The following is a 27,243-nucleotide window of genomic DNA, read 5'->3' as shown; positions in this document are numbered from 1 at the left end:
GTCGTTGAAAAATGAGTTTTAATTAACACTTAGTAAGTGTCTGCAACAGTCCTTCATCCCTCATTTATTAAAAATCAGGATATTAAAAGAAAGTAGGTTTCCTGATAGACTCGGTCAACACACACACACAGTTTCCTGTGTCATTTCAAAGGTAGATCCAGCTTTGCAGAACAGGACAGAGATGTATTGTCCAGATAATTCGTCATTAGTAGTAGTTACATAATCGTCCTCCTCACAGAGTAAGCACATCAGAGTAGATATATGACAGATACAAACATCAAAGTGGCTAAATTCAAGCCTGAGGTCTCACAGCGTGGTGATGAGTCACGTCTGTCCCCTTCTGAGCATAAGTGTAATGTTTGTGTGTCAGAATTGGCGATGGTGATGGGCTCAGCAGCATCCTGCTCCGGTGTTGTCATTCACGAACGCAGATCCGCTCTGGTCCCCTCAGCTTCCTCTCTAATGGCAGAGAAATGTGGGCTGACTCATCAGAGTTTTACAAAGCCCAGGTGGCAGTATTTTGTTAGGCAAGTACATTGTGGTCTGTGGCTGTCTGTGCCTGTATTACAGTAATAATGCAAAACACTGTTGTGGTGAATGCAGATTTAAATTTTAAGCTTGTGGGAAAATCAAATCTTGCAAAAACATTTGAATATATATATATATATCCTTGTGGATCCTTTGAAACTGCTTTTTCATTCTCATGAAAATATAAGTAAAGAAAGTATATATAAGAAAGTATGTCTGTGTTGGGTGTCCTCCCAGCCACTTGAGGGCGCGCTACGCTTTGAATGTCACAGTTCCTGTCACGTCTTCGTTGGTTTATATCGTCCCCGGAAGTGCAATTTCAAAACACACAGAGACAAGACTCTGTGGTTGTGGTTGTGGCTGGCTTTCGTTACTTTAGTCGCAGGGTTTACGCTGGTAATGAGGTAAAACTTATTGCCTTTTACATTGCGGATTGTCTTGGAGGCTCCAACATGGCGGGGCCGCTGCTGGAGTTTGAGACCGAGATGTTTCTGAATCTCTTCGGCTCTGACGGGTTGCTGGTGGTGGCTGAGGGGATGGGGATAGACCGCATCTTACTGCAGTTCATGCGGGTTTATTCTGAGCAGGGGAGCTTGGTTCTTCTGCTCAACACAACTACACCTGAACAGGTTAGCAGGAGCTAGCTCCAGCTATACTTTGAACGCCTCATAAAGAGCAGTTGCTACGTTGTGCTAGCCGGTTGGCTAATGTTGATATTAATTACGTGACAAAAGTGTGTGCCAGCCCCCCCGTTAGACTATTGTTAGTAATTTCTGTGTCATCCTTCCTTGTCAGGAGTATTTCACAGAGCAGCTACGATTGGAGGGTGTAACCCACCTGCCCAGGACAGTGACCAGCGACGTCCAGAGCACTGAGCGTTACAATGTTTACACCGAGGGGGGAGTGCTGTTTGTCACCAGCAGAATCCTGGTGGTGGACTTCCTCACTGACCGCATCCCTGCTCACCTCATATCAGGTCAGAGGCTGGCTAGTAATGGCTTTTAATAGAGGGAATGTTTACTGTAAATTAAACACAAAAAAGTAATTATGCCCCTGTACTGTCCTCCTTAGGCATCCTGGTGTATCGTGCCCATAAAATAATTGAGTCATGTCAGGAGGCCTTCATCCTCCGTCTGTTCAGGCAGAAGAACAAGACTGGCTTCATCAAGGCCTTCACTGACAAGGCCACATCTTTTTCCTCCGGCTTCTGCCAAGTAGAGCGTGTGATGAGAAACCTATTTGTCAAGAAGCTCCTCCTGTGGCCCAGGTGCCATAACATTTTATTTTATTAGTAAATGCTCATTTTGTTTATCTCTTTGTGCTTATGTCACTGTCTCTTTCGTTTAACAGGTTCCAGGCCTCAGTGAACACAGCACTTGACAGGCACAAGCCAGAGGTGGTGGAGCTCCACGTGTCATTGACACCAGCTATGAGGGCGGTCCAGACATCCATCCTGGACATTATGAGTGCCTGCCTAAAGGAGCTGAAACGCTACAACCCCACTTTAGAAGCTGAGGACCTGTCACTGGAGAATACACTAGGAAATGCTTTTGAAAAGGTGTTCTTGTGCGTTATCAACATGTATGACAGATTGTTTTTCAGGAGACCAAAAAATATATGAAAGTCTTAATTAATAAATTGTAAATAAATGTTGATTACTTCTAGGGGAGTTCTTCCTTCTTAATGTTTTGTTTTCCTTGCTCCTATGTAGACTATCCGTCACTACCTGGACCCCCTGTGGCATCAGCTAGGGGCTAAGACCAAGGCCCTGGTTCAGGACCTGAAGGTGCTGAGAGTTCTTCTGCTCTATCTCACGCAGTATGACTGCGTCACCTTCCTCAATTTGCTCGAGTCACTGCGCTCCAGCCAGAAGATCTTTGGCTCTAATTCAGGTAAATTGGTCTAGTGCCTTATTTGAAGCATTTGGATTCTATTAACCTGTATCACTGCCTGAGTACTGCTGTTGGTTTTAATTGTCAGGTTGGCTGTTTCTGGACTCCAGTACCTCCATGTTTGTGAATGCCAGGAGCAGAGTGTACCGTATTCCCGAGAGCAAAAAGAAACTCAGAGTCGGAGCAGATAAGGAGAAACAAAAGTCTTCCTCTGCCTCAGGTAACTGAACAATAAGAACACGTCAGACACTTTAGAATTTATAGCTATTACATCGTCTGCATGTATGTGTATTTGCGCTGAATTTACTAAAGGCTCAGTTTGGGTGTGGATTTCAGAGGTAAAGCGGGAGCTGGTGCTGGAGAAGAGCCCAAAGTGGGATGCTCTGACAGAGGTGCTGGAGGAGATTGAGAGGGAGAACAAGAGCTCTCAACAAGAACCAGGTTAGAGCTCAGTTCCAATAAACATTATAATATTATAATATATTCCCTCAAATCAACATTTCATTCTATGAATTTACAAATAATTCCCACAGGTCGTGTGCTAATCTGTGCCAGTGATGACCGGACTTGTGCCCAACTGCAGCAGTACATTAAACATGGCTCTGACTGGCTTCTCAATCGACTATATGCCCGCACAATCGGCAAAAGGGACCCAGCTTTAGCTGCTGCCTTTGAGCTGGATCTACATAAAAAGGGAAAAGGCGGTGTCAAAAAAGGCACAAAAGGAAAGGAACCCGCAGTGAAAAAAAACACAAAGACTGCGAAAGGGAAAAGCAGACCGTCCCTCACCCTCACTCAGATGGTGGGTAGAGAGGAGACGGGTGAACCAGGAGGGATGGGCAGCAGCGGAGATGAGGATGAACTAATGGAGGAAGAGGAAGGAGAGGAAGAACAGCTGAAGTTAGATTTGTCATCAGATGCTTATTATGGTGTCCTGAAGGAGCCACTGACAGTCATTCATCCACTGAAAGGCTGCACTGACCCCCACAGCTTGACACGAGTGCTGCATGAAGTGGAGCCCACCTTTGTGGTTCTGTACGATGCTGAACTGAGTTTTGTCCGCCAGCTGGAGATCTACAAAGCTAACAGACCCGGAAAGGCGCTTAGGGTGTATTTCCTCATCTATGGAGGCTCCACAGAAGAGCAGAAGTACCTAACAGCACTGTCTAAGGAAAAGAAGGCTTTTGAACACCTCATCAGGTCAGAGTCCTTTGTGTCTTCTCAAACACAGAAAGGCTATCTGTTGTGTAATTGTAAAGTTAAGTTTGTATTTGACAGTTGATTGTCAATGTATCCTTCTGTAGAGAAAAGGCTACTATGGTCATCCCAGAGGAGAGGGAAGGGCGAGAAGACACCAACCTAGACCTTGCTAGAAACTTAGAGCCTGCCAATGCCACTACCAACACCCGCAAAGCAGGCATGTCCTTATAATTCTGAAAGTCTGTTATTGTTTTCAAGTTCTTTAAAGTTCTCAGTACTTATTTTGTGCTTTTATTTACATTTCCAGGAGGCCAAGAACAGCCTAATGAGCCTTCATCCGTCATTGTGGACATGCGTGAGTTCCGCAGTGAATTACCTTCCTTGCTGCACCGACGTGGGCTGGACATCGAGCCGGTCACTCTTGAAGTGGGTGATTACATTCTGACTCCGGACACATGCGTTGAACGCAAGAGTGTCAGCGATCTGATTGGCTCCTTGCAAAGCGGCCGCCTCTACACCCAGTGCCTTTCCATGACGCGCTACTACAGGAAGCCAGTGCTGCTCATTGAGTTTGACCCAGCTAAACCATTTTCCTTAGTGGCCCGTTCAGAATTCCGCCATGAAATGTCGTCAAATGACATTTCATCAAAACTCACCTTACTTACTTTGCACTTCCCCAGGCTCCGTATACTCTGGTGCCCCTCCCCACACGCTACAGCTGAGCTCTTTCTGGAACTGAAAAAAGGCAGACCTGAACCTGATGCTTCAGCAGCTCAGGCAGTCACAGCTGAGTCAGACACTGTGGCTGAATCAGCAGACCTGTACAACCCTGGACCGTACGACTTCCTGCTCAAAATGCCTGGGGTCAATTCGAAGAACTATAGAGCTCTCATAAGAAATTCCGACAGCCTGGCAGACCTTGCCAAACTCAGCCAAGACAAGCTATCGGAAATACTTGGTAATACTAACAATGCTAAGTTGTTGTATGAGTTTCTGCACAATGTAGCTGATGTCCCTGCTCCTGCACAGAGAGGCAAACACACATGACTGACAGTAAAGCCGGGATGTATGTAAATGATCTGGTATCAGGATTCATTTTGCATTTTAAAGCAGGTTTAAGTGGTGCTAACTAAATTAACCCCTTGTGTTTGTACAAGGTGAATCTTTGTCTTGGTGAACTGTGTATCTTATACATGTGCAGAATGAATTCAAATAATAATGCTTTCTATTAAATTTTGTAGACTATTCTTCAAACATGTGTATACTTGTGTGTGTTTGTTTAAAAAAATAGTTTGGATAAAATAACATTTTCACTATCTGGAATAATAAAATCACATTTTTTATGTGTAACCCCAGTGAGCGCACTGGAGGTAATGCGGGTAAAGTGCCTTGCTTAAGGACACACAACAATGACTAGGGCAGAGCTGGGATCGAACCGCCAACCTTCCGATTATTGGACAACCCTGCTCTACCACTGAGCCACTGCTGCCCAAGGAAAGACATGTTATGGTCTTTCAGGAAATCTGGACGCTGATTATTATGATAAATTAATCTGCAGTTGCACTAGAGGAAGTTATGCAACTCATCATTTATGCAAAACATCACGTGGATCCTCAGGATTTGTTTCCAGTTGTATTGTTGCAGAGCGATATTAGTCCGCTTTATATGTCGTTCAGATCCCTGCTTCACACACACACACACACACACACCGGTCAACAGGGCAGCGGGCACAGACCGTGCGCCGTGCCCTCCGCCACGCCCCCCAACGCTTACTGTCCGGCAGCGTCATTACGTCACCCTGCATCCGAATCTAGACCAGTCGCAGCCATTTTACTCCGCGAAATAAACTTCAATCTCAAAGCTACACGACAAAACTCAATACTTCAGAAAAATTCCGCTGACAGTATGGATATCTCTTTGTGAAGCACAGCACGGGGTGGATTCCGGTTTCAAGTCTTCGCTGTTCGGTAAGATATCACACCCGCTGTGTCTTGTTTTTAGCCTGTGTTAGCCCAGCCGAGCTAACTAGAGAAAATGTGAGGAGGTTGTTGTTGAGGAGGGTTCGTGATATACAGAACAGAAGACGGGGCTTGGCGTGTCTGGGCAGCAAGAAGTGTTCGACTGTTACATATATTGAGGTTTGTTTTTTTTATTCCTACAAACGACTTCACCGGCTTTACCATCTTTTATTGTCGGCACTGTCTGCAACTCACTCACCTGTCAGATTTAAAGTAGCTAGGCAAGGTTAGCTTGTCCCACACCCACCCACCCGCCCGCCTCCACCTTAGTGACAACACTAGCCGCGCTTTAGCAGACACATCACTCAATAATATATCTCGACGTGAAAACATGCGTAATTGTCTTAATGTCATGTGTGTGTGTGCATGGTGTGTTTCTTTCAACCATGAGTCCGGATGCTCTCAGGGCATGACATGCAGTATCACTGTGAGCTGGCAGTCCAATCACTCAAGTAATACTAACCACGCACGCTATGTAATGAGGCTCCTCTCGCTTACACAAACACGATGATGGACCCTCATTGCCTTACAATCCACTGAAGTGAGGAAAGTGAGGCAGTGCTGCAGCAAATCCGAACAGGTCGCGGTCTGTGTGAGTCATGCAGACAGGCAGGATGTGGCCGCTCCATCCAGGCAGTCTGTCACTGAAACGTGTGAATTATTCGTGTTAACCTAAACACCGTGCATATGGTTGGATGGGAAAGCAATCATCCCAAGGTTGTGCTGGTTGTATCCCTGCAGTGCTTTGATTATTTCAACCTCCCAGTGCAGTATTAGTTTGCAGGAAGGCTGACTGCTAGGGTTTCCATGTCCCTCCCTCTCTGTTCTGAATTTAATTAAAGGCATCACCATAAAGGCAGACATATTTACATTTAATAGTGATCAGTGGATTCACATTTGTTTTGCTAATTTTCTTATTTAGGGCTGCCACAACCTTGTTTTGTTTGTGTGTTCGGTCCTTTTGTGCTGTTTTTCTAGAAGATTTTTCTTTTTTAGAAAAGTCCCCCAAAGGCAGCCAGGAAGGAAACTACACCACATGTGTGTCTGTGGGAACAGAGCAGAACACTGAGTCTAGTGAATGAGGCACAGGGATGACATCACTTCTGTCTTATCTCTGGATAAAAGCAGACATTTTAGTTGGACAAGACTTGGTCTAATTAAAGCCCAGAGAAGTGCAGACTTAAAGCTGTAGTTTTGTGGTGTGGTTCTCATGCTGCGTGCGTTTTGAAAGTGAATGCCACTTTTTTTTTTTAACCATGTTTAGCGCAATTAATTGAGAAGTGGTCTTTCTTATTCTGGCTGATTAATAGACCAATACACAATGATTCGTTAAACCTGGCTTAAATGTTGACATAGAATTAAGGATGAACAGATTAGATTTTGGATTTGTCGAAATTGCTGTTGCAACCCTGTAATGAAGCTCTCTATTATGTAGTCTTTCTGTCCTGTCTTTGCAAAAATAATCTCCAAGCGAAGACACCATGTTTGTTATAGAAATATATCTACACTGTGTATTATGCAAAGCAAAGGCAAATAGCTGCAATACAGTAACTCTGGTTCTGCTGGATGTTATTCCTTAAAAAATAGTATTTTATTACTTTTCATTTAAAGTTGTCGCTGGAGTGTTTTGTGCCTTAATAGATACCAGACCTGACTATTAGCTGAGGCTTTCATTTATCTCATGCTGTCAGTTGAGTGAATGTGTATGTGAGTGTTTGTGGATGCTTTATCGCTGGAATTCTTCACTGCCCGGCCTATTTGTAGTAAAGTTGACCCATGACCCCCTTCCTGCCAGCACACACACACACACTTTGTATCTGTTGTCGACACACAGCTCTGCATTTATAACAATTTATATTCCCTGAAATGGTTTGAAGATGAGCGAGCTGAAGTTATGTACTGGTGTATGAGCTTGTGTCTTTCTCATTTAGTCCAATTGCTGTGATGGAAAATCAGAAATATGTTTCCAGTGAATTACAATCTCGCCTACACTGCATCTGCCCAGGTCTTTACAACACTGAGAGAGAAAGAACAGCCCTAAGGGGTCAGGCACGCCCAAATACTCTCATCAGCCTGGAAAAATGTTGAATGTTAAATGTTATTACCTGGCTGAAGTTGTATTACCTTACAAACATAATGCTGAAAGCCAGTGTTTGGTTTCAGTTGATGTTAAAATCCACCCAGTTAATTTTGGCTTTACTGACCTCTTCAATCAGCATTGATAGTGTGGAGAAGTCACACCATCTGTTGGATAATTGGCAGTGATTATGTCCTATAATCAAAACATCTTATTTAGAAAACTACAATGGATGGTGTTTGTATTATCTCTGATCTCAGTCAGAGTGCGTGGGGAACTGAGGATTGCTTTGTCGGTTATCTTGTCGTGATTTTGGGTTGAAGTTTTCACATGCTTATGGCCATTACCCGATGTCTGGTTTCCATTTTTAACTGAGGACTATGGCCTACTGTTGCCTGGTGTCGTGGTGGCTTTGCCTCAGCTAGCACTTTGATGAGTTTTGTGAGTGCACGCCTTTACAACCCCTCTGTTCTACATGTTTTGTCTAATTTAACAACTATCGAGTGACTGATCTCTGCATTTAGTTGTCTCTGTCCTCCTTACTAGCTATACAGATATTGAAACTTAAGGAGCCTCTGTTCCCCCTTTGTCTGTGAGGTGTTGTTGCATACTAGTGTTGTTTTGTTTCAGGCACAATATTCAATGCCAAACTTCAGTGCAGGGCGTTTCTTTTCTGATTGTGTTGATAAGGTTCTATTTATGGGCATGACCTTCGTGTATTTGTTATTCACTCTGTTCCGTGTTGATGATTGACATAAGGGGTGAGCAATGACTGTGGATCGCCTGTGCCTGGTTTCAAAATACCAAACATACCCTGTGGCAGAATAATACAGCCCTCCTGTGACTGGTCATGTGACACTCAGCATCAGTCGGTTGCACAAAACTTTTCATAGACTTTTGTTGTCGAAACCTATGCAGAAAATAAAACTTTATTATAGCAACAGTTCACCCTTTACTGTTGAGCGTTGGTTCTTGAGGTGTGTTTAGTTTTGTGTGTGTGTCACGATCTGCCATTTGATGAAACACATGGTACTTATTGCCCAGTGCCATTAACAGAACAGTTGAGGGCAGAGCAACATGGAGCGCCTGCCATCTGGATCTGCTCTTTGATTCTGCAAGGGCAGAGCCGATGTTTATCCCACAGCGCCTCGTCAGCCATGACAGTTGTTTGTTCCTTCCTCTCTCGTTCACTCCCCCCTTTCTCACACTGACATGTCCCCTTCACTTTCTATCCTAATGTGTGGCCACAGTCAGAATGTAGCTTTGCCTGATGGAATGCTGTCCTTTTTCTCTGCTGTCTAAGGCAATTGCATTTGGTTCTGTGACCAGTGGCAAATATAACAAGGGAAATATAAGATACCTTGCACAAGGCCTATTATCTGCCCTCAATATCAGTAAATTGATACATCAGCATCACCCTAATTGAGATATCTGCCTTGTACACAAAGCACAGGTCTGGAAGAGGCTTGAAAGCAGTTGATTGATTCTTATTCTGCTTGCAGTGTGATGCTACACTACAGAGTTTCCTTTTGTCTCTGTAGATAATCCATTGTAATAGAGACCACTGCAGGTTTTCTTTGTGCTGCCTCAGTGTTCTGACCCTAATGCAGCTTTGAGTGCAGGCTAGTTTCACTCATGCTTCTTGAAGTAGCACTTAACATCTGTTTTATTCTCCACTTATCTTCAAACACACCTAGCAGCTCACCGTCTGATGCAGTCTGCTCTGTGTATGTGTTTATTATTTTTTAATGGGCTTTCATTTTATAAGTCTAGTATCTCATTAGATTCAAGTAGTTGTTCCTTAGTGTGGGTTCTCTTTCCTTTGTTTTACAAAAATCTATTCCCCTGGTAATCTACCTTTACACTGGCGAAGAAGGACAGGCTTTTGCAGTATTTTGTGCACATTTTCTTGCTGCTTAACATGCTTTTACTAATGTGTTTTATTTTAGGTTGTTCAGAGGATAAACCAAGGATCAGGCAGCAGCCAAAATGACTTGATAGCACAAACGTAACACTAATCAACAACGAGAGAATTGCTTCCACATTTACCTAAGCTTAACATTGCTCTACTTGTATTGTACATGAAGGCCATATTGAAATCCAACTGATCGCAAGGGATATGAGGGCCCAATCAATGCTGCTGCTTACTTAATATTTGTTTGTTTCTCTTCTTCCAGGTTTGACCATGGATCAATGGCTTAGCAAGACTCCTAATAGCATCTAGCTCGGATACCTCCTTCCTCCGTCCCTTGCTGTCTTCTGCTACTACAGGTAAGAGTTCAACAATGCTATGCATCACTACAGTTCAGTTCCACTGTCAAACAAGCACAAGATCAGAGTGCACATAGTATGGAGGTTTGGTCTGTCAAACATTCTTTATAGTGCTGGATGTGTGATTTTATTGTAATCAGTGGGAAGCATTTCACAGGGCAAACTCAGCCAACATAGGTTTTAATGTCTTAGATTGAGATCTATTGCTGAAGATCTTTCACAGAAAGCCAACGAGGTTGAACTATTGAACATCAAGGCCTGAATTATGTCCCCTAACATGGTGTTTTAGTGGCACTTAATCATCATTAAGGGGCCAAGAAGTGGTGTTGGATTGGAGGCCAAGTTTTGAAGAGTGGGGGGAATTTTATAGTGGTGACCAGATTTCTCAGATTCAAAGGACGGATATTGATGCTCATTTTAGGACTTAATATACTGCTAATGTTACAAACATAGTACAAATAAAAAAAGCTATTGATAGCTATTGATTAAAGACCTGTTACGTAAGAGAGGAATGGGTTGCATGTCTTGTACTGCTGGGCCATCTAATGCCTTTAACACTTAGGAGCCTATATGTCGTAACGGCAGCCATACCACAAAGTCATTCTCAGCCAAAAGCAACACATCAGGATGGTTGGTAAAGAGTGTTTAACTCCTGGAATGGATACATGTGGGTTCTGCTAGAGCGATAAATAGCTTATATGTTCAGACCAAGCAGACTATTGGGAAGCCATGGATACTAAAGTGTTTGTTTTGCTCCCCGAAATGTTTCCGTTCCCTCTGTTTGAAACCGCCACAGCGACGTCATGCTCCCGATTATGAAGCCTGTCTGAACAGAGAGAACATTCATGCACAAGCTGGCGTTGTTTCTTCTGAGCAGCGGTTTGAAGTGATCATTCAGTATAATAGCCAACATGGCTTGTTTTAATGAATAATTTGGGCTGCGACTGAGCTCTTCCAGATGCCTGAAATAAAATGCCACCCTTAACATTTCAGCAGTTTTGTGAAGTAGCATTACCAACAGGATGATGATGATTATTCTGAATTACTGGTGTTTGGTGATTGGTGCATTCCTCCTGTTGAGAAGTAAAGCAGTCACTCAATTTGTTTTAACTCTTTCTTTCTTTTGCTACACAGGTAGCAGGGAGACATTACATAAAAGGGACCCATACCTCTCTTGGTTGCCTCAGTCCGACTCCTCGATCCCCTCCTGAGGCACGATGGAGCCCCAGGTTTCCCAAGGGCAGCTACGAATAGAGGGGGATTCTGGGATGTCAAATCTCCTGGTGCCCAGTCCCCAGAGTGAGGCGATGACCCACGAGATGGAGGAGCTGTCGCTGCAGCCCACACAGAATCTGCCTCCGCTCAATGAACGCAAGAACGGTGAGGACACGGTCACTGCTCCCAGTCTTTGTTGCATTATCAGTCAGACTTTATTTGTTTACACACTTTGTTACTTAAAAGCTATTCAGATTACTCAACGACTTGCCCAACAAACAAAAATGAGTCAGCACAGATCAGTCACCATCTTGTCATTATTGCAAAACCTTCTGTTGTGTTGTTAAAGGGACTAAGGTACTACTGCAGGAGATGGTGGCTGGCAGGCTCCCAGTTTGGAAAAGCAGACAGGATTACTGGCCACAAAAATCAGTATCAGTTTATGCTAAATTTAGATGATTCCCACCACTCTACCTTGCTGTCAGACAGCCTTTTTCCAACAGAAAAAAAGAAGTTACATTGATTTGTTTTGCCCATTGACAAAAACAGTACATTTACACTGCAGAATATGGACACTTTAGATTTACTGCTGCCTCAATATGTCTGTTATTGTGTGACTTATGTGTGTTAGTGAGGACTGGAATGAATGTGCTTAAACACCAAATCCACATTGTTTTTTTTACAGTGTAACACACCAAGCAATAAAACATCTATACTGTAAAAACTAAGAAGGGAAACGTAGAAAAATTAAACCTTTGTTTTTGTAGGCTGCACGTTAGCTTCCCACCACCGTCATGATGTCACATGTGTCTGACTCTTGACACTGATGGATGGTTACACAATTACCAAGCTTAAAGGGTGGGTTAGACCCACAGATGCCTTTGCCAGCTACTAATCACAGCTTAGGGAGATCAGTTCACTCAGTCCAGTCGCTATGCTATTGATGACAATGTAATTTGTTACAAACAGTCAACACATGGAGTGTGTTAACTCAGAGGTGTTCTAGACGGTTATAAATTGTGCAGGATTCTGTGCATGGTGGCCGCTACTGTCTGCAGGAGAGTGCAGTAAAACGGCGTCAACAGTGGAAAGTTTCTCTGGAATGTCAACAGTAGTAGCACCCACTCATCATCTTGGCTTTTGTCGTTTCCCCTCCAGTGAAATCTCACACCTCATACTTTCCACCCTCAGAGACATCCCTAGTGCTCTGCCAGCCGAGTCCTTTCTCTCACTTTGGTTTTTATCATGCAGGTGTTAATCTGTCTGCTATCATGACAAGTTTGAGTCTTGTGTGGAGATTGTGTTAAGGGAAAGGATGGTGTTTTCTAAAGATGTTGGTGATTTTATAGACAATCAAGCAAACTTAGAGCCACGTTGCTTAATAAAGTCCAGAGTTTCCCTTTGTTAAAAAAAAAGAACAACTGCCTTCTCTGGTACAGGAAATCTATCTCAACCCGGCTGTTGTGTTTGACTTATTTTTGGAACTCAGGCTTTACTCAGACTTTTAGAAAACAGGCCAGAGACTTGGGTGGTTGCACACATTTGGCTGCAACCTAGAAACATGTGTTTATTAGAATGTCATATAACAGGCTGACTCAGTAACTGATATTGTCAGATCATTTATTTCTGTGGTAGAATAATGGTCTTCCTTCCTCCTTCAGATGTATTTAATCAGAATCAGTTGTCATGCTGAGGGATTGATTAAAGAACTGGTCCTGCTCTTATAACATTTATTTCAATATAAAGTTGGAGCTTGGCTTAACTTGTCGGGCAGATGGAAAATTGGCTGCATGACTTACTTAAAATTAGGGAAATTAAAGTTTATAGGTTGTCGTCTGTGGGGGTCTTTCCTCTGTTTGACACCAAATATTTGTTGCACATGAAACAACAAAGAAGTAGCATGTTAATCAGTGAGCCTTAAAAGAGCTGCTGGTTGGAATGTGTTACCTTTGGACCACTGAGAACACTTTGGTTGTGGTTGGGTGGCTTTGCCTCAGAGAGCAATAGACAGTTTCTGTGAAGCTGCTGAACAGTTTTACATTTGCTTTAGCTGGCTTGTCAATAGTATATGACAGTGTCCTGCCTCTTCCTCTCTCAAGCAGATCTTTCCTGTAGTCCATGGATTCTGTACAGGGCCCTCGAAAAAGTATTCATACCTTGAACTTTATCACATTTTGTCACCTTACAATAAAAATCTGAAAAGTGTGGTGTGTCCCCCTGCAATACTTTGTAGAGCTTCTCACTGAAATTACAGCTGCAGGTTTGCACATCTAGAGACTGAAATTTATGCCCATTCTTCTTTGGAAAATAGCTCAAGCTCAGCAAGATTGGATGGGGAGCATCTGTGAACAGCAATTTCTAAGTCTTGCCACAGATGCTCAATGGGATTTAGGTCTGGCATTTGACTGGGGTATTCTAGCATATGAATATTCTGTGATGGAAACCATTCCATTCATTTTTGGGTGATGGATTAAACAGTGCTCCTTGAGATGTTTAAACCTTGGGATATTTTTTTATAACCCTGCTTAAAACTTCTCCACAACTTTATCTCTGACCTGTCTGGTAAGATCCTTGGTCTTCATGATGCTGTTTGTTCTTTATGATGCTGTAGTGTCTCTAACAGACCCCTGAGGCCTTCACAGAACATATGTATTTATACTGAGACTAAATTGCACACATGTGGACTCTATTAACTCATTAGGTGACCTCTGAAGGCAAATGATTGCACTGGATTTCATTTAGGCCTATCAAAGTACAGGGGGCTGAATACAAATGCACGCCAGACTTTTCAGATTGTTATATGCTAAAAATTTTGAAAATCCTGTATCATATAAAAGTTTGTGGTTCATGTGGTATGAATACTTTTTCAAGGCACTGTATATGCAGATATCTGGTTTAAAGTTTACCTTGCTTTGTTTCCTCCCATGTGTGGTTCTGCTTGTGCTGGTCTGTGTGTGTTTATACATAAACTGCTCATTCATGCCATCTACCTCTCCTCTCAAAATGCTGAAGTCACAGGTCAACGTGTGTTTGTCAGTGCTGAGCAGAATTTCCCGGAGGAACTGAGGACAATGCAGCTGACTGGAAGTCTATCTGAATCACCTTAAACAAACATTCCTCTATTGCAGAACTGCAGAACATAGTCACACTGTTTACAAAGCATAGATGGTCCAAATGTTTGATTCCTTTTAGGCATGTAAAATATAAACATTTCTGTAAATGTTTCACCCAGTTTTACTCTGGATTTGCAGTATTCCTATAATAATGTATGGTGCTTTTGTTTGGTCATCTGTTCAGTGCTGTTTGAAGAATTGAATCAGCATTTGTAGTGATAACAAAGGGACAGCGAAGACAGACAAAATATGTGACGTTGACCAGATCAGCCGTTTCCTGTTTGTAATTCTCTGAAAGTTTTTGGTACGTCCTTTCATATGAATGGAGAAGTGTCTGCAAGCATTTAATTTGAGGTATTGTCCTTCTGCTCAATCTGTGACTCACAAAACTTCACTTTTACTTGACTGTCTATTAACAGTTAAGTCCTCTATATCTGGCCATGTTCATGGTGGGATTGCCTACAGTCCGAAACCCATCCCAAAACTGGCTGAGTGAGATGGGGAAGTAAGAGTAGAGAGAGGGAGGGATCTTTAATGCTTTTTTGGATTTTTACTGTATGGCTGATCATATTAAGGTTGAGAGAATGTGACTTAATACAAGTTTATTCACTGAGACTTTTGTGGCCAGGAGTAAAAGACAAAGTCTGTATGGAGGTAGAGACGCTCAGCGACTGCTGCTCTAGGTTCAGAGCAAGGGCAGGTGAGCATTCATCTTCTTCGATGATTTGTCATAAGGATTGCACAATTCATGCTATCTAAAGCTGTTGGTTTCTGAAAGGTGGTGGAATCTCTTTGACCTTTGTTATTATTCCTGTTCACCCACTTTAAAAACATGGGGAAAAAAATAATACATCAAAATTTGTATATTGCTGTTGGATGTCTCTGTTTTCTAAAGGAGCCTTGTTTAACTTAGAGGCAGCAGATGTTCACACAGCAGGTCAGATGAATACAGACATTTTTATAACTTTCTATCCCTCAGCAGTTACTGTCAGGGCTCCTGCAGATGTGTTTGATCAGATTTGATTTGGTCTCCCCTGTAACAGCCTGAAATGCCGGAGCTGGAATACCTGTAATAAAAATGTGGTTGGCTAAAAACATAACCAAACCTTTGATCCACTCATGTGTGCAAAATGCTTAAAAAAACTGTATAAAGAATCAGCCACAGAGGAAGAATTTGTCAGAAGCCTGAGCAGCGCTCTGTGTATCATCATGACGCCACAGTGTAATGTCAGCGTAATGACTAGTGAGGAGGATATGAGTTATACATCAAGCTGGGTGGAGATCTGTATGTGGTCACATCTTGAGTTAGATCTCATTTTACATATACATATATATATATTTAAACCACCTCATCTGTCTCCTTTTCCTTCATGTTTTCTTTTTATTTTTAAATAAACTTCAGTTAAATGATCCTTCTTTATTTTTCTTACAGTGCTTCAGTTAAGGCTTCAACAAAGGCGAACTCGGGAACAGCTGGTGGACCAGGGCATCATGCCACGTGAGTAAAGCCAGTTGTCCATCAGCCACTGAAAAGCGAATGTGTTGTGGGTGGGTAAATGATAACAAAGTGAAATCCTGGATCATTCTGATAATAACTGACATAATAAACATGTTTTCAAAGGGGCGTTGTTTGTGATGCGTCAATTGAAATGTTTTGCATTGCAGCTCTGAAGAGCCCGGCAGCTTTCCATGGGCAGATTCGCAGTTTGGAGAGAGCCAGGGTAAAACACACAGTTTTAAGAATAAATTCATGTATTTCCAGCTATTTTCTTCTCATTTAAAATAGGTCAAATATTATACCAAAAACATTTTGAAGACTTTACAAGTTGATCTCTTCATATATCCTTATTCAGACTGAGAATTTCCTCAAGCACAAGATCCGCAGTCGTCCAGAGAGAGCAGAGCTGGTCAGGATGCACATCCTGCAAGGTACTGTCAATTCTCTAGTTCACAATGCATACATTTTAAGTGTATATAGTGTTTCCTGTGGGCCTTTAAGCAGCTGAATACAAACACTGACTTGAAAGAGGTTACAATTCCCCAGCAGGTGTTCAGTCCTTCGATAAATCTGCCCTCACTGTGAATAATGATTCTATATACTGGAATAATAGCACTCTCTGGGCAAAGACTCGATTCTCCTTGGCTGCAGGGTGTCTCTTCTATTCCTGATAAAGGAGACTTACTATGCAGTGTAAACAGCTTTGAATCTTGTTAGCATAACATTAGCATTCTGGCTCGTAGGTGAGCCTAAAGCAGAGCATATCATAAAAATTACCTGAAGGGTAACATTAGGTGGTGTGAGACTAATTACAGTTGGTCACAAGGAAACAAAGTTGCTTGTGAACATTTTCAGATTTCAGTTAGAGAATGCATTAAAACACAGATGAGGAATGATCATATTTTTTGCCTTGTAAATGACTATGGCATAAGCAGGACAACGGACTTTTAAGGTGTCTATTATAAGGATGAAAATAGCCCAGAACCATGTGACATGGATGGTATACCAACAATACTGAGATGCCTTTGTGTATTTAATCTACCTTGTCCTCCAGAGACTGGAGCAGAACCCTCACTACAAGCCACTCAAATGAAGCTGAAGAGGGCTCGGCTGGCTGACAACCTCAATGAGAAGATCGCCCAGAGGCCAGGCCCCATGGAGCTGGTGGAGAAGAATATCTTGCCTGTGGATTCCAGCCTTAAACAGGCCATCATTGGTTAGGAAAACAGCTGTGATAGAAGAGTTAATATTAGTAGTTTTACTGGATAAATGATAAATGCTGAATGATTGTCTCACAGTGGGCCAGGTGAATTATCCCAAGGTTCTGGATGAAGACAGCGGTGATGCCCTGTCCCCAGAGCAGCCAGCAAGCCAGGAGTCTCAGAGCTCTGTACCCTCACCAGGGGAGAACAAAGTGCCAGAGACGCCCTCTCCAGCCCCTGCACCCATATCAATGCCCAGCACTTTGTTCCAGGTCAGATAGAAGGCTGTGAATTCAAGTTTAACTCACAGTTTTAGTGTTTTGCAGTTCTTAGTGTATTTTTGTTGTGACTCCCCAGCCCCTCCCAACTTTCGATTCCATTAAAATGATCTCCACCAATGAGCACCCTGCCAGCCGGTCAGTTGTCACTCCTGCTCAGCCGGTCACTGCAGCTGTTCCCCCAAAACCAGGCCCAACACTGGTGAAAGTAAGCGCTTTCATACCCCTCTAAATATAAAGTTGCCTCTGTCTTTTTATCTGACTGCTGTTAGACAGAGTGCATGTTAAGAATGTTTTCCATGTGTCCTCCCTACCACAGCAAAGCCAGCAGAAATCTCCTTCAGAGAAGAGTCGCAGCAAGAAAGGCAAGGAGCCAAAGCCAAGGGTGAAAAAGCTCAAGTACCACCAGTATGTTCCCCCGGACCAGAAGCAAGAAGCCAGTGAAGCATGCATGGACTCCTCATATGCACGACTACTGCAGCAGCAGCAGCTGTTTCTGCAGCTGCAGATCCTCAGCCAGCAACAGCAGCACTACAACTACCAGACTATACTACCAGCGCCTCTCAAGTATGTGTACAAAGCATCACAAACAAAAGAAAAACTGTTTGATGGATTTTATTGTGACTGTATCATGTTTTTCCCTCTAAACTGGTTTGGCTTGCTTCCCTGACTCTTTATCTTTAAATGCCTGAAAACAAGCCAAATGTTGTTGTTGTCATTAACCCAGCAGGCCATTAGCTACCTTCCAATAACAAGCCTGTGTCTCTCATCATATGAATAACTAACAGGATGTTGGTTCACAGCTGCTGTTTTGATAAATGTCCTCACAGCAGTGACATGACCACGCTGCCTTTGAACTGTGCTTGTGTGCTGTGGTTTGTTTGACTGGCTTTGTTAGTGAGGGCAAAGGACACAGGATGGATAGTCTGTTCATATTGGGAACAGATTTCCTGTCTCTGTTTCCACTCTTTCACTCCTCCCACTGCAAATATAAGAATACACCTTCTTCATTTTTCTCACACCTCCTCTTCCTCTTTTTCGTATGCTTACGAAACACCGAAGTAGTTTCAGTGGTTTCCTCAAATAGCAATGACCTCAACTCTCTTTGTCGCTTCAGACCAGTGGCCGAAGGTCAGAGCAACAATGCCAACACCCTTCCAACCTCCATCGTGGTGTCTCTGCCCACTGCACCTCCACCTCCCCCTCTGCCCCCAGCTCCAGCCCGGCCTAACAACTCACTGTCCAACCGCAAGCCAGGAGTTCTGCCTGCCAACCTGGAGGAGATGAAGGTATTTGGAAAGTTGGAACATAAAGTGACAGCTGACCTTTTGGCTTTATTTGCCTGCTCAGCAGTAAAATCTGAAGGATATTAAGATACCACACAGCCAGTACTCTTTAGTTTGCCAAATGGCATCCATAAAACATCTTTACTTTTTGACAACTAGCAAGCTATAATGGTGCTCATAGGTGGATATTTTCTTCCATGTTTGCTCTGATACAGTCATATTTATGTTTTTCTAGGTGGCTGAGCTCAAAATGGAGCTTAAGCTGCGTGGCCTCCCCGTTTCAGGAACCAAGACGGATCTCATAGAAAGGCTTAAACCATTCCAGGACAATCCTAGCACCACTGCTCCGACTACCGTTTCTTGTCCTACCACTACCACCCTATCCTCTATCCCCATGGAGGTCACCACAGCAACCACACCTGCTATAGTCCTTCCAGTTCAGCATGTGGCCCCAGAGAGTATAAGCTCCACACCACCAGTGTCACCCATCCCCAGTGATCCCTTCCAGCAAGATGTTGGTATGTCTGAGGCCACACCAGACATGCAAACCGTGAGCTCTAGCTCACTGGGGCCACAGTCCTCTCCCCTCTCATCTTTTCAAGTCCCAGAGGAAAAGGACAGAAGGCTTCATGAGAAGGAGCGGCAGATAGAAGAGCTGATGAGGAAGCTGGAGCAGGAGCAGAAGTTGGTGGAGGAGCTGAAGATGCAGCTAGAGGTGGAGAAGAGAGGACCTAGTCGCTGTTCAACAGACTCTGTCTCTGTATCCTCCAAGCTCACTTCTGTTTCTGCATTGAACCCCATTCCCACGGTCCTCAACTCAAATGTAGTAAAGATGGAAGGTACAGTCCTGACAAACTGCTCATCCACTACTGCAACCATCCCAAACTCAATCCTGGGGTCATCCCCGCTACAAACAGTGGTGAAGTTGGAGGATGTGACTGTTTCTTCTGGCAAGCCGCTGCAGCTCCAAACCCAAACCCAGCTCATCACTCAAATCCAGCCCCAAGCCCACCCCCAAGTCACCACCAGCCCACAGCTCCTCTCGCAATCCCAGAAAAGTCCCAAGCTCCAGGCCCAGCCTCAGTCCCAACCTGCACCCCCCAGTCTGCAGCAGTTCTTCATCAGCCACCCAGGAGGGATGTCCCAGGTTCTAGGTCAGCCTCAGACTTTGCTGACCACCACTGGCCAGGCTGGAACTCAAATCCTGCTTCCAGTGTCCCTACCTAATAATGCTACTGCACTCCAGCTGCCAAGCACCACTGTCAGCCTGCAGGTATGAGCAGATAGAGAGCGTTGAAACTGCATATAAAAATATTTTGAAGTTGCAGAGTTATTGACTTACAAACCCATTTTTTTTCTTCTCATCCTAGCCTGTTCTCCAGGGCACAGTCTCCAATCCTGGCCTGGTCCAGGCTTCAGTTCCTCAGCTGCAGACCACCAAGATGGAGATGTCCCCCAGCCAGCAGCCACTGCTACAGGTTGGTCACATAAGTAGCTGCATTTCAGTGAGAAATTGTTCTCTTTGTGCATTTACGCCACATAGTTTCAGTTCCTCCTTTAAAATGTCTTTGGCAGGGATTATTTTTATAAATAAAGCCGTTTTTGCTGAACTCCCACACTGTTGTCACCAGGTTGTTTGATGTTTGGCTCCATTTTGACAGACTCTGACTATGTGCAATAACACTACTGGCTTGGAGAACCATAGACCAGAGATGAATACCCAGTGTTTCCTGAGAAGCTCCCCAGAAAACAGAGTCTCTCCACAAGCTTCACCCAATCACATCTCCAACGGACCCCTCAACAGGGTATCAGCGAAGAGTTCCTTTTTTTTTTTTTTAAACAACTTTTGGTTGGTAACTCTGCACCTACTTTAATTTTCCCAGTCTTCTTCTCCTCAGCCTGCCTTCATCCTCCAGCCAACCTCCCTGGTTGCTCAGCCTCCCAAGACTAGAGAGCCTCCCCGCTATGAGGAGGCCATCAAACAGAGCCGCAACATGCACATCAACAATGTTTCACAGGTGAGATACACACCAACAGAATGACTGAGCTTCTGTGTGCATCAGAATACAAAGAAGCTGAAAAACATTTGAGCTTATTTTCAGCCTTGAGGAATGTTGTTTCTGGTGAATAAAGCTTGTCCTTGAATCTCTTTTAGGTTTCCACGGCAACCAGTCAGCAAATGGATGACTTGTTTGACATCCTTATAGAAAGTGGAGGTAATTTGGTACACAGTGACAGTAGAACCAACTAAGCTGCTGTGTGGAACAGAGTAATAAATGATCTTTGGGAGCTGAAAAGTTCAATTGTTCCACTTTGGTAGTTGTTCTCATTAGTTGACATGATTCTGATCAATGTTTATTCTTTGTCCCCCTTCTCCAGAAATTACACCATTTATCCAGCAGGACCCTCCAGTTTCTCTCACCAAAACCCTCCCAGTCACGGCAAACATCACCACGCTTCCGGTCAACACTGCTTTTTCCAGGCCGCCTCCACAAATCCAGGTGGCCCCTTCTCCGACTCTGAGCTCTGTCATCAACCCCATACTGCCCAGCCTCTCTTCCCTGGCCACAGACAACCAGCTGGAGGCCTTTCTAGAGGGGACGCTGGCAGAAACACCCCCAGCATCAGATCCACGCACACAAAACCTGATGGAGGAGCTTCAGGCCCAGTTAATGGACCAGCAGCCCTACTCTCCCATGGACACATCAGACCTGTCCTTCTGTGATTCCTCCTCACCCCCTTCTTCACTCAACATGGGTCTGTCTGACCCAGCCCTGGACAATATGGAGTGGCTGGACATCACCATGCCGCCAGGTCCTGCCGGGGCGCTCACCCCATTGGGGATCCCGGCAGACTTCCTAGATACACACGACCTGCAGCTGCACTGGGACTGACAAAGTAAGACGGAGGAGAGGTAGCAGAGCAGCGGAGCTAGGAGGTGGATGGATGAAGAGGTAAAGAGAGAGAGTGATGGCTTTAGAGGCAAGGTTTCACACTTTAAATAAAAAAGCAAAAGGAGGAGAAACTGTGGCTGCTCTGCGCCAAACTACTCTCACCAGTGCATCCATATCATCTGTAATATTATCACTATTATACAGGAAGACACGCTGTACAGGCAGGAGGCAGATTCAAGTGGAACTACATGCAGGGGTTTGCACAGCTTTAGAAGAGGGCCTGAAAATCTCCAGTGTGATAAAGGGATTTTAAACAGAGTAGACTTTTGTGGCGTTCGATGTTATTTTTAGGGATCACTTGCAGAGCCAAGGAGACAGCCAAATGCAGACTGGTGGGGTGGGCAATTTGTAAATACAGTTCAAACCACACTAATTAACGAGCCTGGGTCACACTGATCCCCAGATTATTTCTGCAGGTGTTCACTGACAAAGCCATGTTTGCTGTGTGTGCACAGTAGCTATATGTGTAAAAAAAAAAAAAAAAAAAAAGGTTCCTAAATAATTGTGGAAGTTGTCTAATACAATGACTTTTGTTCCACTGAAGCATACTGTGCCATAAGGTTACAGCATAATAACAGTTACTCAAAATAATAGTCCTGACTAAACATTAAAGGGGCAATCTGTAAAATGATCAGCCGAATGTGAGTAAATCACATCTCAAATGTACGCAACATGACTGAATTGTTGCAAATACCTGCTGAAGTTTGCATGGTAACCTGCTAGCTGTACCCCTTAGTACCACAAGATGGTATAGTGAATCAATGCCTGTGTCTGAAATCACTCCACTACAGAGTGTGTCCAGCCAGATGTGCAGTGGGAATCTGTAAACCCCACTGTATAGCATGGGCTAAAGCTTTTGGTAAGCAACTGTTTGGGAAGGAGATTAATGCAAGCTAGGGTTGACACGCTTCTGCTTCCTCACACACTTCTTGTTACATCTCCTCTTTGGCAACTAGCATCAAGCAATACTGAGGGCTCAGAGGCCTGGTTGGGACCAGCCTGTCCCGGGTGCTGTTTGGATGATTTCATTTTAAAATGTTGTCTTGGTAGATGCTAAAAAAAAAATACCTAGACATGAAAACGGCAATCTATGTAGAGACTGACACTACACCATTAGATTTTATTTACAAATTGCCCCTTTAGAGCTACAGTTAATTCACATAAATGCAGATTTGACTCTCAATATGAAAACCTTTGAGGCTTTCTTATGAGATGTCAGCGCAGCTTCCAGGGCAATGTAATTCCTTTGAGAAGCGTCTGTATCCCTCTGCTCCCTTTTTCATTCGAAGCGTCAGTCAATCAAGCCAAGTTGTAAATAGGAATCCTAAATAGGATGGAGGAGGTCACACCACCATTCACACTAGTCCGATCTACTGGGTAGCGTGGGTGACATGTTTGCTGACGAATCTGATCTGTTGCATCAGATGTGACTGTTTCCTTCTGACTTGTCGAGCTGATCAACCAATGACTCTAAAGAACGAGAGGAGAAGGCTCCTCCATCAATGTGAGAGCTATGCACTAAAGAGGCAGCGAGACCCGACGGCGGCGCCTCACTCACCTCAGAACAAGCAAATGTGAACGCTGCATATCCAAGGTGACCGTATGAAGTGATCACTATGATCATGTTGCCAGTTGTTCCAGAGACATTGCAGTTGTCCAAGTCTTTTATTGTGAATGTACTTTTGAAAATATATAAAAAGGTTGGCAGCTTTTTTTTTCTTCCGATTAGTAAACTGATGTTAAAAAAAAAAAAAAAAAAAAAAAAAGTGGAAAGGGAACAAATATCAGTTTCTGAGACTTGCGGACATCCATTAGAGATGCGCTGCATGTTGTATCAAGGAGTGAAGATGTCTTTGATGAGCTTTATATCTAGCTGTCCTACACTATCCCTGCACTTTGTCTGTGTGTGTCTGTGTCAGAATGGACAATGTACTGCATCACTAGCCAACAAATGTGCTAGTTAAAAACAGCCTGCAGCTGAGGAGTTAGCTTGCTTTACTAGCCTATTATCAAGAGACCAAGCACTGGCTGGTGAAATAGTCTAACCTGCTACCATGGCCTGTAGTTGGGTGTTGGACAGCATGCCACACCCAACTGTATGTGTGTGTGTGTGTGTGTGTGTGAATTTGTCTTCCTGTCTCCTCTTGCATGTACACGTGTGTCTCTGTGTGCATGATTGTTACTAACCTCTGGCTGTTTCAAGCTTCTCAGCTGTCGCCGACGAGAAATCTGTCACATCAAATCCTTCGCTATTACAAACTGTTTTGCTCCTCAGAAAGGCTTCTGACGACTGTTTCTTAATCTGTGATGTTCAGTGTCCCGCAGTGAGAAGCGCACACATACCTGTGAGGCGTGAAGCGCAGAGGGCTGTTTATTATTATTCCACTCGCTGTTTGGTTTTACAATACTGATTTAATGTCAAGTCTGTTTATCCTTTTGGGATTGATACAGTCTAACTGTATGGCACTTTGAAGCGAGACTTTTTCCAGTCATCTTAAAACCACTTTATAACCAGTTTTTATGTCCGTGGGCACCAGAGGGCGCCACCTCTCTTCCATATTGATGCATGTTTCAGTTTAGATGCCTGTATGATGCTGACAGACATAGCATAGAGACGTGATCGGGAGCTCTTTAGCAGAAGAATGACACATGCACAAATCCAGATTGTCTGACCACGCCAAATACTGCACACACCTTCTTCTGGATTTTGTCAGTTGGCATCACTGCTTGGATCACAGTTCTCTTGTATGTGTAGGATAAGAAGTGGAAGCTGATTCACGTATCTTAGAAATGTTAAAACCTCTTTCTTTCCATCCTATGTTGAGATTATGTCGCCAAACAAAAGGCAGTGGAATATGTTTGTTTTTTTCTATTTATCACTTCTATCTTTTTTAGGATTAAACCTAATTGTGGACATTTAATCATGTTTTCGGGCTAAAAGAGGACTTCATGTGGATATTTTTCTGTTTTCATTTTTATATATTTCATATCGTACATGAACTTTTTGGCTACACGAGTATGTGATTATGTGACACCACTCTATGTTCTCACCATTGACCAACTGGCCAAGACAAGGACAGCTTAAAGCAATAATAGCTGCTCTCCTTTTTTTTGATATACGGCACTGTATGTCAAATCCTGCCTTGACTTTATTAATGTAAGAGCCTTTTACTACAGAGTAATACAGTTCAGAAGCACTTCTTCATATCAGAGTGATTCAGTGGTGTGTGTGTGTGTGTATGTTGTGTTGTGGGTGGGGTTTGGAGGCTTCCCCACCTCTCCTGCTTTGTCCTCATTCACCTGTTTTGTCATCGTGACCTTTTTTTTTTCGGGTGGAGGAGGAGCTGTGCGGGACATTTCGTTCAAACACATGTATCTTGGGTGAAGCTGAAGGATTTAGCTCTGTCTCCACCGCTCATGACATGCCTCTTGTTGTTTGTAATGCCATATGTTTTGCACATTGTGTACATATTTATATAGATGTAATGCATATTTTTATACATGTGTAACATCCATGGGCTCTCTATATTTTGTAAATACTCCAAAAAAAGGTGTATATAAGTACTGTATGCTTTTATGTGTCAATAAAATTTGGTGTACTGTGAAACGTGTGCTTCGCCTGCAGACAATGTGAACCAGAAGAATCAAGGAAGCCACAAGATTTGTGTAGTGGCTGGCAGCACGTGGAAAAACAGCTCTTTGTTGGACTTTGTTTGCATAACTGAATTTCCATTTTCCCACAGATCATTGATATTCACAAACATACATAAAGCCACAGGACATACGCTCAGAGAGAATATTAGTATAAGAGAAGCAGCTTTATTACTCCACCTCTTACCTCTCTGAGGGGTGAGGGGTGATTTGAATAGCACTGTTTATTTCTGTATCAGTGGGAGGATGGGTGAGCTGATATCCAGGCAGTGAAACACACTGAGCTGTCACACAAAATATGACAATATTCACAGGAGCGTCCCAAAAATCCTTCCACAGTTTATGTAAAAGTCAAGGTGCAACATCAGGACCAGAACAGTCTTGGATGCTCTTGGATAAAGCCCAAAAAGCTGAGGTTCCCTTTGGTGTTTATATTCCAGTAAAGTTTCCTTACAGTATCTTTCAGAATGGCTGAGAGGTGTGTATGTGTGCCTGACACTTAGGGCAGTGGTGGTGGATGTTCTTCAGGCGCTTTAAGAAAAGCGGGATTAAACAGCAGCCGGCCACACACCTGTTAGGAAATACATGTGATCAGATTGGTAGAGGTATTCTGAATATCTTTAAATTCCCCCAAATATAAAGGGGTTGGTGTTAATAGTTTAGCAGGGCCGTAGCTAAAGAGAGGGTGCCCCAGGCCGGCCCTAGGCACCACCCATGTTTTGTTATGGCACCATAAATTGTTAATGTTAATATTTAATGTTTTTGCTCAGACAGACATACCCTATCATGGAGCACACGCAGCATGCGGTCCAACCTACTTCGCCCACTTTTCTCCTCGTTTCTGTGACGACGACCTCTCCACAGGATGGACACTGGGTGAGTGCTTCTATCCGACCCAGACTCTTCACTATGTCACCAAAAAAAGGAGAGAGAGAGGGAGAAAGCTTGAATGCACTCAGACATGTTTGTGGTGTATAGAGAGCTGGTGGGTTCCACACCTGGAAGGATGGGGCCTGTCGGCGGCTGGGTTTGACCCTCCCTGTGCACCTGCAGAGGAGGCAGCATGTAAACACCTCCATGGGGCGTCTCACATTTGTACAAATCGGAGTGTTCCTGGTGATCTGATTGGGAACATGCATGCATTCAGAGATGTTCTTGTGATAACAGGGAGAAAGGCTGGTGTGTGTGTGTGTGTGTGTGTGGGGCGGACGTGCCTCCGTTTGCTGTGTGGTTGGAGCTCCCTTCTTGTTTCTCCAGCTCCTCCTTTTTAAGCAGCAGCTCCTCCAGCTCTTTCTGAACAGCATCCAGCTCACACAGCTCATCACTGTCCTCACTGGTCTCTGATGAAACTGCACAAATTTACATAATGATCAAGCCTCTTTGTTTACTCTTGCAATTACCGCAGTAGGTAAATTAGGGTCCTCACTGTGAACACTTTGTGTAGACATTCTCGGTTTATTTGACAGAAGTGTCGTACTCACTGCTCTGCCCTGTCTTCTGTATGAAGTTTTGCATTTTGAGCAGGAGGAAGCGCCTGTTTTGGAGCTGCTGTATGCGGAACTCGATGAGCGCCAGTGACTGAGGACATCTCCCCGGCTCAGGCACCTCCTGGTTGGTTTCAGGCTGGACATCTTGCTCCGACTGGTCCTGTTCTGGCTCTGGACCTGGACTCACCTCTGTGTTTAACCCCACAATCGGTAAGTCCCTGACAGCCTGAAGGGTAACCACGTCCTGGTCTGAACTCTCCATACTGGACCCCTGAATCCAGAAGCACACCGAGAGGTGACACATGAACAAAAAAAAAAAAGAGAATCCAATTCAAATGTCCTCTTTTTTTATTTATTTGCCGTCCAGATGAATAAAAAGCTGGCAGATGAAAAACATTTTTGCCGTATTAAAAAATATTCCACTCTTGATAATAAATAAAAAAATAAGGCATCTGTCCAGGTGTGGCTCCCTGACACCGACAGCAGCAGCAGCAGTGCTGGCAGTGGTGTCGGCTCCATTCAAGTAAACAGTGTGCATAAACAAATGCAGTTCCCGGAAGATGGTCAAACATG

The 27,243-nt window shown here is 43.7% G+C and overlaps 3 protein-coding genes and 1 long non-coding RNA gene across 8 annotated transcripts; 2 read left to right on the top strand and 2 right to left on the bottom strand.

Moving 5' to 3' along the window:
- Positions 1-11,296, bottom strand: LOC114437616 (uncharacterized). The gene is made up of 3 exons (XR_003670918.1): positions 11,156-11,296; positions 11,002-11,059; positions 1-459 (listed from the first exon to the last, which is right to left on the bottom strand). It is a non-coding gene; the product is annotated as an uncharacterized LOC114437616 (long non-coding RNA).
- On the top strand, positions 832-4,874 carry ercc4 (excision repair cross-complementation group 4). Its single transcript, XM_028408417.1, has 10 exons — positions 832-1,157; positions 1,324-1,504; positions 1,600-1,795; positions 1,879-2,086; positions 2,240-2,420; positions 2,509-2,640; positions 2,757-2,861; positions 2,954-3,620; positions 3,725-3,837; positions 3,928-4,874. The coding sequence occupies exons 1-10, from the start codon at positions 981-983 to the stop codon at positions 4,665-4,667; spliced, it is 2,700 nt and encodes an 899-aa protein (XP_028264218.1). The 5' UTR covers positions 832-980; the 3' UTR covers positions 4,668-4,874.
- mrtfba (myocardin related transcription factor Ba) lies at positions 5,403-22,047 on the top strand. Of its 4 annotated transcripts, none has more exons than XM_028408413.1 (18): positions 5,403-5,587; positions 9,893-9,986; positions 11,121-11,366; positions 14,943-15,014; positions 15,747-15,812; positions 15,980-16,035; positions 16,168-16,243; positions 16,867-17,028; positions 17,111-17,286; positions 17,372-17,500; positions 17,612-17,859; positions 18,410-18,581; positions 18,814-19,851; positions 19,949-20,056; positions 20,240-20,383; positions 20,477-20,596; positions 20,734-20,794; positions 20,958-22,047. In XM_028408413.1, the coding sequence occupies exons 3-18, from the start codon at positions 11,204-11,206 to the stop codon at positions 21,470-21,472; spliced, it is 3,306 nt and encodes a 1,101-aa protein (XP_028264214.1). In that variant the 5' UTR covers positions 5,403-5,587; positions 9,893-9,986; positions 11,121-11,203; the 3' UTR covers positions 21,473-22,047. The 4 variants fall into 4 exon arrangements, with proteins under 4 accessions (XP_028264214.1, XP_028264213.1, XP_028264216.1 ...); XM_028408412.1 differs by having other exon boundaries at positions 20,462-20,596; XM_028408415.1 differs by lacking the exon at positions 14,943-15,014.
- A 3,007-nt stretch (positions 22,048-25,054) lies between these two features.
- Positions 25,055-27,011, bottom strand: LOC114437615 (uncharacterized). 2 transcript variants are annotated; one of them, XM_028408419.1, is made up of 4 exons: positions 26,665-27,011; positions 26,398-26,532; positions 25,964-26,304; positions 25,055-25,754 (listed from the first exon to the last, which is right to left on the bottom strand). In XM_028408419.1, the coding sequence occupies exons 1-3, from the start codon at positions 26,972-26,974 to the stop codon at positions 26,096-26,098; spliced, it is 654 nt and encodes a 217-aa protein (XP_028264220.1). In that variant the 5' UTR covers positions 26,975-27,011; the 3' UTR covers positions 25,055-25,754; positions 25,964-26,095. The 2 variants fall into 2 exon arrangements, with proteins under 2 accessions (XP_028264220.1, XP_028264219.1); XM_028408418.1 differs by having other exon boundaries at positions 26,002-26,304.
- Positions 27,012-27,243: the final 232 nt, after the last annotated feature.

This window comes from Parambassis ranga, chromosome 6 (assembly GCF_900634625.1).
Source record: "Parambassis ranga chromosome 6, fParRan2.1, whole genome shotgun sequence".
NCBI classification, from domain to species: Eukaryota; Metazoa; Chordata; class Actinopteri; family Ambassidae; genus Parambassis; species Parambassis ranga.
This window is presented reverse-complemented; position numbering and strand designations above follow the sequence as displayed.